Below are 13,353 nucleotides of genomic sequence, written 5' to 3'. Positions count from 1 at the left end.
TGTCTAATTAGTGAAATGTATAACTTAATATAAAAAGAAGATCCAAAGGAGCTTTCAAGTTGAACCACGTTGTGACCTTCTTTAAATGATATATGGGTAAAGATTATTTTAAATATTTTCTATAACTTATATAATTTTAAGATCTAAAACTGTCTGTATGTTTACTTACGTTTTCGTTCTCTTAAGCTCACATGTGAAAAGTTATGAAAATATCAAAAAAAGGTTGGCTTTTTACTTTTCTAAGTTCAAAAATTTTAACACGTTGTTCAATGGCTCCACATTTAATCTTATCGTTATGCTGTTGCCATGTGAAAAGTTGTGAGATTAAAAAACAGAAGTTAGCCTTTGGCTTTTACAGGGTTGGGTATTGCAATTAATTGCTTGAGTGTGCACCACGTTTAATTTGGGTGAGCTTTTCTTCTTTTATTGAGAATTTCATTTAATCACTATATCTATCAACTGTTTTTACCTCGATTTTGTCGCTTTTACTTAGACTTCTCTTCCTTTCCATAGATTTCTTTAGTTGTTTATATGTTTCTTTACTTTTGTTTCTTTTATCTCCCGATCTATTGTTTATAATTTTTTACTGCTTTGGTTCTTCGTCTCTTCTCTATTGATTTTCGTTAGTTGTCTAACCGCAAACACTTACTTTACTTTGTTTTAGGTAATTCCTGAGCTTATCAAGTTAGCTCTTTTTATCAGTCTGATTGTGATAATTTTTTAATGAATTTTTTGGTATATAAAAACCATCATATCAAATAATGCTTAATCCATTTGCCATTTCCTTTTTTTATACATTTGCAACAATTTAATGTTCATATTAGATATATAAGTTCTACAATTAATTAGTTAATGTTTTTATTTTTTTAATGACATCTCATAAGTTTTATATCTATTTGACCCTTCTATTTACTGTTCATCCTCCCCACTCAATCCCTCTCCGATCTTCATTCTTCAAACAAAATAGCTTTCTCCTTTTGCCTTGAATGGAACTTACGCTTCCCAACCAAAAATAATTCTCCCCAAATTAAAACCTTCAAACTGTGATAAAATAGCATTTCATTTCGATTTTGTTTTGTTGCATTAGTTTGTTCAATTACTTAAAATTTCTTTGCCATATGAAATACAGTTGAGCAGGAGTCTACCTTGATGATGCAACCTGAAGAGAAAATCGGTGACGGAGAATATGTTAAAAACAAAGGTATTCCTTAAGCTATATAATCATCTTTCGCTTTTGCTATTTAGTAAGAATAAGATGGACTAAATAAATGGAATGGATTGGGAAGTAGTTTTTCTTTGGCTTGAATTTCTATTTGATTTTACTTTTTCTTTTTTTTTAACTTATTAATCACTGGCTGACTTAAAAATTTTGGAATTTAATGTGTGTATAAATTTTATATAATTTTGGAATTGATTCCCCAGAAATAAAAACCTTTGAACTGTCATATAATTTTATTTCATTTCTTTTTTGTTTTGTTTATTATTTTGTTGTTTTAGTATGTTCAATGAGTTGAACTTTCTTTGACATATGAAATGCAGTTGAGTTGGAGTCCACCTTGATGATGCAGTCTGAAGAGAAAATCGATGAAGGAGAAGATGGTAAAAGGGGAGGTATTCTTTAAATTATATAATCATCTTTTCTTTTTGACTATTTAGTAAGGAAGAAATAAAATGGACTAAAAAATGTAGCAGACTAGGAAGCAGTATTTTTTGGTTAGAATTTCTATTTGAATTTACCCTTTTTTTTTTCACTTATTTATCACCACCTGTCTTAACTATGACCCCAAGAATAAAAACTTTTGAACTATCATATAATTTCTTTTCTTTTCTTTATGTCTTGCCTTTTATTTTTTTGTTCCCTTAATTTGTTCAATTAATTGAAATTGCTTTGACATATGGAATACAATTGAGGTGGAGTCCACCTTGATGATGCAAGTTGATGATGTAGAAAACAAAGGTATTCCTTAAATTATAAGATGATCTCTTCTTTTTGGCATTTTAGCAAAGCACTAATTTTTTTTTTGTTAGGATTTTATTTGATTTTACCTTTTTTCACTTATTTATCACTGCCTGTCTTAACTATTTTGGAAATTAATTTGTGTATTAATTTTAATCAATTTTTTTACATCGACATTGTTTTATGCTTTAACAAAAGATAGTATCAATCAAGACTCCAGTGATTCCACGTACAGTTATCAGGCTAATCTTTCTCTTTATAGGGTATGTTTTACATGATTATTTTTGTTGCAAGTGTAAGCAGCTCGTTCTTGACACTTTTTTGCTGCAATGGAAAAAGTATTGATCAGTCAAGGAAGAATTTTCACTATAAGCTTAATCACCAAAAGTAATGAAATTAAGAATAACCAACGACAAGATGTTTGGCTATGATGAGTTGCGAAACCAAGAATGCTACACTCCATATTGAAGAGTGAACAATGATCTTAATTTTCATTATGACCATTCAATTTCACTTGAATAGGTGCAAATGAATGTATACTCTTTCCTTTTGCACGAAAAATTGTAAATTCTTTTTTCATGAACATTTCTGACAATAATTCTTTTGTAACCCCAGTGCAATGTCTGATGTTTGCTTGTGGATACCGAAGCAAAACGCAAGAAATGTAAAGCCACAAAAGAAATAATCCAGTCAAAACAAAACACGTAAACCCGACAACTCGGAATCCAGTGATTGCACAGAAACGGGTTACGTAGCCGCCCACGGGACCCTGCTCTCAACCATCAAAACCGTCTGCAAGTGGGGCCCTTCAATCTTTACCTTGTCCTACTCTGGCTTGAGATCAAAAAATCTTCTGACGGAGTGTCTAAATTACCAAACTATCCTTATTTTGTCATTCAGGAGACAGGGCCTTGTATATTATTTGAATTTAAAAAGAAGACATTTTAATTCCTTTTTTTCAAACGTTATTTATAATTTTTAAAATATTTACACTGTTAATCGATAATTAAGAAAAAAACTTCCAACATCACATCACCTATTATATCTAAAAACATAAATGTCTTTCTATATTATTTAGACATATTCTCCTTTTTTAAAAAAATGATTTGATCAAGAAAAAAAAAAGAAAGTAAAGGAATTTTAATTTAAAAGTTTCAAGAAACAGTTTACAATTTTAAAAGTATATTTTTTTAAATAGATTATATTTAAATTAGAAAATTGATATAAAGAACATTTATGTCTAAAAATGCATATTTGGCAGATAATAAATGATGTGTTTATATTTTTCTGAATTATTGATTAATAATATAAATAATAAAAGATAAATTTTTAAGTATTCACTAATAATATAAATAATAAAAGATAAAAATATTACTTTAAAATAAAAGAAACTAAAATGTCCCTTTAGAGAGAAATTGTTTTGCATTTTATATCGTAAGAGGATACGGACGTGTGCAAAAAACAAAGAAAATTCAGCGCAAAGGCAATACGGTAAATAACGCAAACAAGAACACCTTTTATTTATGCGGTAGGCATCGAAGGCTAATGTTTATCACATTTTCATTTTTAACAATTAAAAGAGAAAAAATGGGTGTATTAATAAGAATAGGCGGTGCACGGCAAGCTTCTTTTTACGAAACCACCCTCTCGACTCTCAACCAGCAGCTAGAACAGCGGGCAGGCCGGCTCAGGCAACAACCCAGTGGAACCAAACAAGAGAAATCAATAAAATAAAAATCCCCGTTCTGCCCGATCTCATACTTGCTCTCCACTCTCCAAGGTAAATCTTTTGCTCCGACCAAGTTGTTCTCTGTAGCTTTTCTTTGTGGGGGTAGTTTTCTTTATGTGATGGAAAATAGGATCTTTTTAGGGCTGAAGATGGATGCAGCTACAGCCTCAGCCTCAGCCTCTGTGGTTGGATCTTCTTTGACTCTACGTCGACCTCCAAGCTCCGTTACCAGATCGGCTATTTTGACTGCCAACCAGCCCCATTTTCTACGTTTCGCTGCCAAACCTCGCCTCCCCTTCTCGATTAAGGTGTCGATTTAGCTACTACCTTTTTTTATGTTTCTTATGATATCTTTACCTCTTTTGGGGTTCCCGGCATTCTCTTTTTAACATGTACTCTGGTTGTTAGATTATTTACTTCTTATAGTTGTGTGAATTTGTGGTTTTGTTTTGCGTTTATATGAACTTTATGAGGAAAAAATGAAGGGAAAATCTTGATACTGGCAAACCGACCTGGCCTGGAACTCATTTTTCAGCTGATTACGATTTTTTTAATTCTTATGGAGATTAGCATGCACCAAAATACATAGTACTATATGTTGATGCTTCATCCTGTTAATTGAATGGAAATTTCATTTTCCATGGGCTAGCGTTTTGATGGTTCCATTTATTTTTGTTTTTGTGGAGTCTATTAAACAGATTTTCATGATTCAATTGCTGTAGTTTTGTTTGGGATGGTCATTTTAGGATTGATGCAGTCATGTAGATGTTGAACATACTTGGCAACTCTGTATTTAATTTGGTGTTTTCTGGTTATCGATTCATTGCAGCATTATTCTCCACTTTCCTACTCAAAACCACGGAATAGAAGAACGGCTTTGGGGAGTAGGAGAGGCATGGTTGTGAGGGCATCATCATCTCCTGACTCAGCTGAACCCACTGCTCCCATTGCACCGCTGCAGATGGAGTCTCCAATTGGGCAGTTTTTGTCTCAAATCTTGATAAGTCATCCACATCTTGTGCCTGCAGCTGTTGAGCAGCAGCTTGAACAGCTTCAAACTGATCGTGATGCTGAGGAAAAGAAAGAAGAGCCATCTGCTTCAGCAGGCACGGATTTAGTGTTGTATAGGTTGGTGACTCATCTTACTCTATAGTAATAACTATGATAGACTTGACATGAAAATTTATAATCTCATTGAAAGTTTTGAATTTATTGCAGGAGAATTGCTGAGGTTAAGGCTAATGAGAGAAAAAAGGCTTTAGAAGAGATCCTCTATGCTTTGGTTGTACAGAAGTTTATGGATGCCAATGTTTCTTTGGTGCCTGCAATGATGCCCTCGTCTACAGATCCTTCTGGTCGAGTGGACATGTGGCCTAGCGAAGAAGACAAACTTGAGCAGCTTCACTCACCTGAAGCCTACGAGATGATCCAAAACCACCTAGCTCTAATTCTGGGAAATCGCTTGGGTGACTCAACATCTGTAGCACAGATAAGCAAACTCAGGGTTGGGCAGGTCTATGCTGCATCAGTCATGTACGGGTACTTCTTGAAGCGGGTTGACCAGCGGTTTCAGCTTGAAAAGACCATGAAAATTCTTCCAAATGCTTCAAATGGTGAAGAGAGTGGTATTGAGCAATCTGTCGGGGAGGACATGAGACCTGCTGGTCTAGGAGACTCCTATAAAGCTGTTTCATCAGACCCTGAAGTGTCATCTTGGTCTGGTAGCATCAGTCCTGGAGGTTTTGGTCATGGGATAAAGCCCTGTCGATTACGGACTTATGTGATGTCCTTTGATGGGGAGACACTTCTGAAATTTGCAGCAATAAGATCAAAAGAAGCTGTTAGCATTATTGAGAAGCACACAGAGGCCCTGTTTGGAAGACCCGAGATTGTTATAACTCCTCAGGGGACTGTTGATTCTTCCAAGGATGAGCTTATTAAGATTAGCTTTAATGGTTTGAAAAGACTTGTTTTGGAGGCTGTTACTTTTGGTTCTTTTCTATGGGATGTTGAAAGCTACGTAGACTCAAGGTACCATTTTGTTATGAATTAAGCTATGTTGCATTTCATCCCTGCCAAAACCAACTTTGTGGCAGGGACTGAACTGACTAGAATATGGTTTAATTGAGTGTAAATTTGGTGATTGTTACTTACTAATTTGCACTGATTATTCTGTATATAGTAATGTTTTTCTGTTGGAATTTGCATATTGACACAGCTGTTTTTGTGAAATTCGTCTTATCTTTCATCTTTATTCTATTACTTGAATGAATATATGCAATAGTAACTTTTGAGTTGTGATATTCGAATCATGTTATTTGGTTTTGAGTTATCTGATTCATTTTTAATATCATCTATCCGAATTGGGTCAACATGATGCATTAGTTTAGCTGTGCATGCTACCTGTTTGTTGGATCCATTGTCTCACTAAACCTTGATGTAAATAGATGTATGGATATAGGTTTAATTCTTGAATTCTAAACTACTAGACACTGAATTCAAAACTCTAGAATGATACTGGTATTGCAAACACCATCCTCCTCCCCTCTTCTCCCTCCCAAGAAAGAAAAGGAATAAGAAAACCAAAGAGAAAGGAGAAACTGAGTTAGCTTTGCTTCTGAATTCTTAATAAGCAGGGAATGAATGTGAAAATGTGGAGCGTAAGTAAGTTGTTATCAGGGACCTAACTGATAAAGCTGGTTGATTGATGACATTTTAAATGTATCTAAATTAGTTTTTTCAACATTATAAACATTTTTGGTACTTTTATAAACTATCTATGGTTGAGTTGATCATTGAAGAAAGCTGAAGTAGGTCCATGATAAATATGTTTGATTACTTTTTTTTTTGTTTAATAGATGTTTGATTGCCTTGTTGGTTATCTTTTGTATAGACTTTATCTTTAATGCAATCAGTAGGGGTTACAACTCTTTTTTGGAAATTGAAGAACTGCACCAAATTGAGCAGTTTGTTGGTATTGGGTTTTCATTGCCCAGACTATTGTGTTGGCTCTTAGTTTAGTTAGACTGACCAACTCGAAATGACCTCGCTATGTTTCAAAACTATCACAGAGAGGGAAGAAGAGACGGTGGGAGAGGTACTAGTGTAAATGAGAGGGGTTAGTTTTCCTTTGTTTGGATTTTAAGAAACTAGGAGTGGAAGCAAATTGGTTAAGCTTTTTCTTTTCTTTCTGCTGTCCGCATGTTGTTCTACCCTACTAGTGAGATTGAGCTTTGCACTTTCTTGAACATAGACTTCCTGTGTCTTAGTTTTGGTTGCCATGCTTCATGGATTAAGTTTTTCAGTATGGACAATGGTCCAGGTTTTCTTGTTTGTTACAGCCCTGTTCTAAACTGATGGATAATGTTCTTTTCAAATTCTGTCTTGTGAAGGGGGCGTATAGTGTTTAAAATAATATTTTCATCAGCACATCAAATTATTTGTAATGCCAGCTTCTGAATTACCTGTATTGTTGAGATGGCTGAAGGATAAAGAAGGCCACTTGAGGTTTCTGGGTGCTAAATCTTTTTGATTTCATGGAATAAATATAAATTAGTGATTATAGGTGCTGTCTTTTGCGAAGGCAAATATCATATTGGATGAATAACGGCAGTAACTTTGAGATGTTTGCTGCTTTTAATTGGCAGGCTTTAAAGCACACTTACATTTAGGTGAGTTTTATGGTCTGATTTGACTCATATGCGAAGCATTCTGGTACTTTATTAGAGTGTCAATTGTCCCAATGGTACTTTATTAGAGTGTCAATTGTCCCAATGAGTCGACGTATTTGGGTGTTGGGTATTACAGCAAATTCAGAATTTCAGATACTATTGTATTGCAAGAAACGCCTTGATGCAGAATACAAAGAATTTAATTAAGTGATTAAACTAATGAAGCTTAGGGAGTTCTTCTCTTCTCTTCTTTATTCAATATTCTCTATTGTATCTTGCTTGATCAAGAATTTCAGATCAGAGAACTGCCATAAACGTAACACCTAGCTACACTCAGGCCTATGAACAAAAAAAGATCTCTGATGTGAGTGGCTGCCATTCCTGTTTATTTTTGTTACCTTTTTCTATTTTCTTTTTTCATTTTCACAAACATTTTTGGATGTTCTTCCAAGGCAGTGACTTGCTGGATTATTCTTCAATCTCAAAACTATAAAAACTACATTGCAGTGTAGAGTTGCTTGGATAGATCTAAGCTATGCAGAACTTTGCCCAAAACATCATGGAAGACAATCCTGGCATTGGTTTGAGTTAGTTCTACAGACATGAATCCTTGGCCGTCATAATAGAATTTCATTTCATCTCGGTCTAAATAATGAAAGTCACCCTTCCATGCCTTTGAACCTCCTCCACTGGTTAAAAATTGGAGTGGGCTGCATATAAAACCACAAATGCTACCGTCAGGAACATTATTTTAAAGGTTTTGAGTGCTCTGGTCTGATGTTGTCCAGGGCGGGGATTACTGATTTTACCTTGTGATGCTACTGATGTGTTCCAAGCAGTGATCATGCCCATTGATGTACATATCGACATTGTTTGCCTGGAAATAGTGCTCAGGAATGAAAGTTTAAATATTTATCCTGCACCTTATCAGCTTTGCGACAAATTAGGCAGGTATTAATTACCTCGAGGACTGGTAGAAGCTGCATTATGAGCTCCTTGGTTTCACCATGGTGCCCCATGCTTCTGATGGGATGATGTCCAATTACTATTTTCCAGTTAGCAACCGACTCCCTCAGTGCCGATTCCACGTCCTGTCCAGTTTGAATGTTTTTTACCAGGTCGGCTATCAACTTTCATAGCAAGATTACAGTCAGACATATTGTACCTTTAGAACCCGCCTGAGGTATTTCTTCCTGGGAATCACTCCTCTCCAGTCAAATTTTTGGTGCTTTGGGTTTCGGAAGTACTCGTCAACAAATGGAGTGGTGTCGATGAAGAACAATTCCGCGATTTCTAATCATTGTTATTGAGTGACAAGAGAACAGTAAACCAGTTAGGACTGGGTTATTGCCTCATAAAATAAATTGTTGAGATAAATGCAGTTGTAAAATCCTTTCACCGGTGTTAACTATAAAAGATCTTCGGCAAAGCCATCTGCTGTCTATCCTCCGGAGAATGGGGCTCAACTGTGCCCGCACATTTCCCATGTAATCGTGGTTCCCCAAAACTGTCACAATCAAAGAAAGAACATGAGGAAATTAGGAGTCCTGAAAGAAAGAAATGTCAATCCTCACAATCAAACAGCTCCAGTGTGCTTACCACTATACCATTGCTTTTGCAAGCTGTTTGCAGTGTAGATTTCGGTGAATGAGTCCTTGAAATCAGGGTCACATGGGCTGGACAGCCCCTTGTCATAAAAATTGTCGCCAGTCGAGGCCACGAAGTCTATGCTTAGTTTCTCTCCAACCTTCCCCATCTACGAAACAAAAATAAAATCCAAAGTTGAGGATCTAAGTCTGTTTCCATGGTGATGATACATCACGGAGATATGAGAAAATGCATCAAAGTTTCTTTATATTTGGGCATGAATCAGAAAATGACGCCTTCTCTTCTTCTTAATACGCAACTTACAATGTGAACAATTTTGACAATAAATATTCTTCGAAGGATCTTGTTTTTGTTAACCTACCAAGCAATTTTATATGGAACAGGAGAATATACGTAAAAATGGCAAGGCCGTAACGAGACCTGAAGGGCCACTTCCGATTGATTATAAGCTCCTTTTCTTCCCCAGTCTCCTATCACCAAAAAGCCAAGTGACCCATCGGCTTTTGCTGGCTGTTGGAATCGCTGCAGCTCTGCTGAGACAAAAGTAAAGCACAAACAGAAGAAAGCTAGCCAGGCCAAGCTCAACGAGATGAAATGCTTACATGAACCATCCATTAACTCAGATGGATCACTTAAGAAATTTACGGATAGAATTCACTTAGCTCTTCCAAGGGCTTGTATGTATATATATATATAGAAAGAAAGAATTTGTTTACTAGTTAGTAATGTTTTGTTTTTTACGTGACATATTAGAAGACAGTGTAACAGCCACAACCAGAACTTGCATGGCATCCCTATAATCACATATGTACCTTCATTTTATATGCAAAGGGACAAAGGAAAGATAATTAAGACTGGACAGCCGAATAAAGATAATCACACATGTATCTTCTTACATGTTTCCTGGAAATTTCTCATGAATTTCATCGAGTACAATGTTCTTTTGGCATGTTCCAGAGGAAGAGATTCACGTGATGGATTGATGACCTTGGAAATGGATACAGTGAGCAGAAAACTCTAGCTTATAAAACCTACACGTGTATTATTAGTTAATTTTTAATCAGTAATTAGTTCTGAACAATTACTTTCTATGTATTGCCATATTTCAGTTCGAAAACCCAATTGTTTGATTTAAGAAAGGAGTTATCATCAATTTTTTTAGATGTAATTGGCTACATAATTGAATCTATCTTAGCCAATGAAATTTTATGCTTGACTTATGTCTACTAAAATGAATAGACTCCTGTTTATATAACAGTTATGCATGCGGAAATATTAACATCTTACAATGCCTATTCAAAGAATGGTAAATTAATCTTGTGTTATTTTATTTTCAATCTTGATAAATAAGCTTTAATTTCTCATAAACTTTTATTTTTCTTAATTATTTTTTTTCTATTTTTATTAATTTTTTATAATATTTGAACCTCTCCTTAACTTTTTTCTACACTTGACGAAAATTAAGAGAGTTGCTTCACCTCAAGAACATTCAAAAAAATCATCTATTTCATTGAAGAGGTTCCATCGTTGGATTTTGGTATTATAAAAATGTTTGAGTTAAATTCTTTTCTATTTCTTAATTTTCTTTTGTTTCTTATTTTATTATTTTATTTTAATTTTCATAAATAGAAATTATTTTATGTTGAAATTTTTTTTCTAAATTTTCTAACACTTTTTTACAAAATTATAAAAAAAACTTTCTCACTTAAAAATTTTCAAAAAATATTGTCACTTATAACGTTTTTTAAATTCCATTATTGAGGAATTTTATTTATTTGTATTTTTATGAATAAAAATCCCTAGCTATAGTTGGTGTCCTCATTGGTGCCCATTTTCTAATTTAATGCCAACCCTATTAACATTGAGGTAATAATGGTGTTTGAAGGGGCAACGGTAATAGAATTATACTGTTTTTTAAGTCTTTTGTTTCTTTTAATTTTCTGCTGTGTTCTTTAAGTACCTGTTTGGTCTAATTTATATTTAGCTTATCTACTGCTTAAAAGTAAAAGTTGAACTAAACAGAATTTCGTAAAAAGTTCTTATAAAAAAGTAACTTTTTTTTAAAGAATAAAATTTAAAAAAAAAGAGCTTAAAAAAAAGCTCCAATTAGGAGCTTTTTTTTTTTTTTATATTAAAAACACTTCAACTTATTAAGAGAGTTATTTTTTTTCCATAAACATCCTCTCTCTCAAAAATACTCCTCCCTTTCTCCCTATCGATCTCTCTCTCCTCTCTCTTTTTCTGCAAATCGAGATTTTTTTTGTTCTTACAAAAATTAAGAAGAACAAAAACCAAAAAATCAAAACTACATTAAGGTATTATTTTTTCTTTTTTTATTTTTTTTTTCATTTTATTTTTTATCATTCTTTTTTTTTGGGTTTTGGAAACTCTTTTTATTATTTGATATTTCTCAATTTATTGTTTGATATGAAAATTATGTGACATTTATTTGTTCTTAACTTTTTTTTTGTATATATAATATTTATTGATTATGATTGAAATAAGTCAAATAGGTCAATTGTTGTTGAAATAAATTAGATAAAAATTGAGAAGTTAAAGTTAAATAAGTATATATATGACACTTGATATACATAAAGTTAAAGTTAAAGTTATAGTTAAATAAATAGATTGATTTTTGTTCTCCTATTTTAATTTTGTTGTTCCTTTTCAACTTTGAAGCCAATAGAAGGGGCAAGTAGAGAAAAGTAACGTTTTTAGTTCTTTATTTTTCTTGAACTAATTAAAAAAATTCTTTAGAGTGGACAGACAAGCTGGCATCAATCATAAGTATCAAAGGGTAAATTCCTTTTGACATTATACCCCTTGATACTTATGATTGGCCCCATTGCTTATCAAGTTGATCTGTGGGATGGGGCAAAAAAAAATGTCTAAGAATTCTTTTTCTAAAATCCAAAACTTATCCAATATAGATATTGAGATCATGGAATGCCATAGAAGCTTTCATTTTCTTGCAATTTATATGTTGAAAATGTTATAATTAACGTTAAGAGTTGCATAAATTGTACGTAAAAAAAAAGACAAAATTTATAACTTAAAGATATAAATACACAATGCAACTCGTGATAATGTAAGATAAACAGTATTAAATATTGGTGCTTTATTTGAATTACATTTGAAATTATTACAAGGTTTGATAAAATTCTTTTTCTAGGGCATATTATCTTCGACCATTATATATGTAATGATTTGTTAATGTTAATAATCTGATTTCCTTGTTAAAGGAATTGATTTAGAGGGATGGGAAAATTTTCATATTGCTAATTATGTTGATCTTATACATTAGTCCACTTGTTAATTATTAATTTGATTGCACTGATCATATAAATTGATTAATTTAGATGGCATTTTATGCTGATTTAAATTAATTAATTAATTATGGGTTATAAGCCATCCTTAATTATTGATCTTGCTTAGATGTTTGGAAGGATTATATGGGCTTTGTGGAAATTGGTTCAAGATCGATATCACAATGTGGAAAAAGTGATACGGTTGTTAGAGAACAAGCTTAATCATGAACCCTCGCTATTATTGTTTAATATTCTTACTACACAAACACACCAAAAAAAAAAAATCTTGGATCTTAAGAACAAAAACCTTTGTTGAGCTAGAAGCTTTGTGAATCGGATTAGTGTTATATGTATTCAAGTTCTCTTCATCTTATTCCCTCTCGGTCCAAATATATAGTTGAAACTTGGTTGTTCTTAATTAAAAATTTATGACCATAATTCTTCAATTTTCAAGCCACAATCTCTAAACAAGCCAACCCCTAACACACCCTAACCTTTGCTAAATTGTAAGTGAAGCGCACAAATTTAAGGTAGTTCTTGAGGAATAGGAAAAATTTACAAACCATGATATAATGTGAATTAGACATTATTATTCTAAGTTTATCAAAATAGTAAGCTAAAAATAGAAGCCTTCATTTCTAAATTCTGTTGATTGCATAATAAATTTAGGTGTCTTATTGTTTGAGTGATGACACAATATTTATTGCTTTATATGTTGTGTTGCAGTTTATGGCTAGTCAAGAAATGCCTCCACTTAATTTTGAAATTTCAAATAAACCAAAACATAATGCAAAATGGGATTTGGTCACTACTAAAATCTTACTTTAAGTTTGTACAGATGAGATTCGTAAGTGTGAAAAACCAAGAATTTCATTTATAACTAAAAGATGGGAAGTTGTAGTATAAGAATTTAATACTCGTGCTAATAAAAACTATACCCAAAAGAAATTGAAAAATAGATTGGATAGTCTAAGGAATGAGTGGACTTTATGTAAACAATTGAAGGGCAAAGAAATAGGTTTGGGTTGGAACCATAAGACAAGAACCATTGAAGCTGATGCCACATGGTGGGAAGCCAAA

The 13,353-nt window shown here is 33.1% G+C and overlaps 2 protein-coding genes across 4 annotated transcripts; one reads left to right on the top strand and one right to left on the bottom strand.

The window, feature by feature from the left end:
- The first annotated feature begins 3,550 nt into the window (after window positions 1-3,550).
- On the top strand, window positions 3,551-5,989 carry LOC110422523 (alanine-tRNA ligase, putative (DUF760)). 2 transcript variants are annotated; one of them, XM_021436475.2, is made up of 4 exons: window positions 3,551-3,737; window positions 3,828-3,994; window positions 4,516-4,814; window positions 4,905-5,989. In XM_021436475.2, exons 2-4 carry the CDS (start codon window positions 3,836-3,838, stop codon window positions 5,737-5,739), a joined length of 1,293 nt encoding a protein of 430 aa, XP_021292150.1. In that variant the 5' UTR covers window positions 3,551-3,737; window positions 3,828-3,835; the 3' UTR covers window positions 5,740-5,989. The 2 variants fall into 2 exon arrangements, with proteins under 2 accessions (XP_021292150.1, XP_021292149.1); XM_021436474.2 differs by having other exon boundaries at window positions 3,553-3,737; window positions 3,817-3,994.
- Window positions 5,990-7,136: 1,147 nt separating this feature from the next.
- On the bottom strand, window positions 7,137-9,639 carry LOC110422572 (purple acid phosphatase 3-like). 2 transcript variants are annotated; one of them, XM_021436539.2, is made up of 7 exons: window positions 9,327-9,467; window positions 8,957-9,113; window positions 8,757-8,864; window positions 8,523-8,650; window positions 8,320-8,448; window positions 8,167-8,234; window positions 7,137-8,067 (listed from the first exon to the last, which is right to left on the bottom strand). In XM_021436539.2, the coding sequence occupies exons 2-7, from the start codon at window positions 9,111-9,113 to the stop codon at window positions 7,854-7,856; spliced, it is 804 nt and encodes a 267-aa protein (XP_021292214.1). In that variant the 5' UTR covers window positions 9,327-9,467; the 3' UTR covers window positions 7,137-7,853. The 2 variants fall into 2 exon arrangements, with proteins under 2 accessions (XP_021292214.1, XP_021292213.1); XM_021436538.2 differs by having other exon boundaries at window positions 7,140-8,067; window positions 9,386-9,639.
- Window positions 9,640-13,353: the final 3,714 nt, after the last annotated feature.

This window comes from Theobroma umbraticum, unplaced genomic scaffold, assembly GCF_002168275.2.
Source record: "Theobroma umbraticum cultivar Fairchild unplaced genomic scaffold, ASM216827v3 scaffold_146.0, whole genome shotgun sequence".
NCBI classification, from domain to species: domain Eukaryota; kingdom Viridiplantae; phylum Streptophyta; class Magnoliopsida; order Malvales; family Malvaceae; genus Theobroma; species Theobroma umbraticum.
Note: the sequence above shows the minus strand (reverse complement) of the source record. Positions and strands in the feature narration are given on the sequence as shown.

Coding starts and splice junctions, on each gene's coding strand:
- LOC110422523 (XM_021436475.2), top strand. CDS start 3,836: ATGGATGCAGCTACAGCCTCAGCCTCAGCCTCTGTGGTTGGATCTTCT. Junction 3,995..4,515: donor GCCTCCCCTTCTCGATTAAG/GTGTCGATTTAG, acceptor GATTCATTGCAG/CATTATTCTCCACTTTCCTA. Junction 4,815..4,904: donor ACGGATTTAGTGTTGTATAG/GTTGGTGACTCA, acceptor AATTTATTGCAG/GAGAATTGCTGAGGTTAAGG.
- LOC110422572 (XM_021436538.2), bottom strand. CDS start 9,580: ATGGATGGTTCATGTAAGCATTTCATCTCGTTGAGCTTGGCCTGGCTA. Junction 8,865..8,956: donor GCAAAAGCAATGGTATAGTG/GTAAGCACACTG, acceptor TGATTGTGACAG/TTTTGGGGAACCACGATTAC. Junction 8,068..8,166: donor CACATCAGTAGCATCACAAG/GTAAAATCAGTA, acceptor TTTTATATGCAG/CCCACTCCAATTTTTAACCA.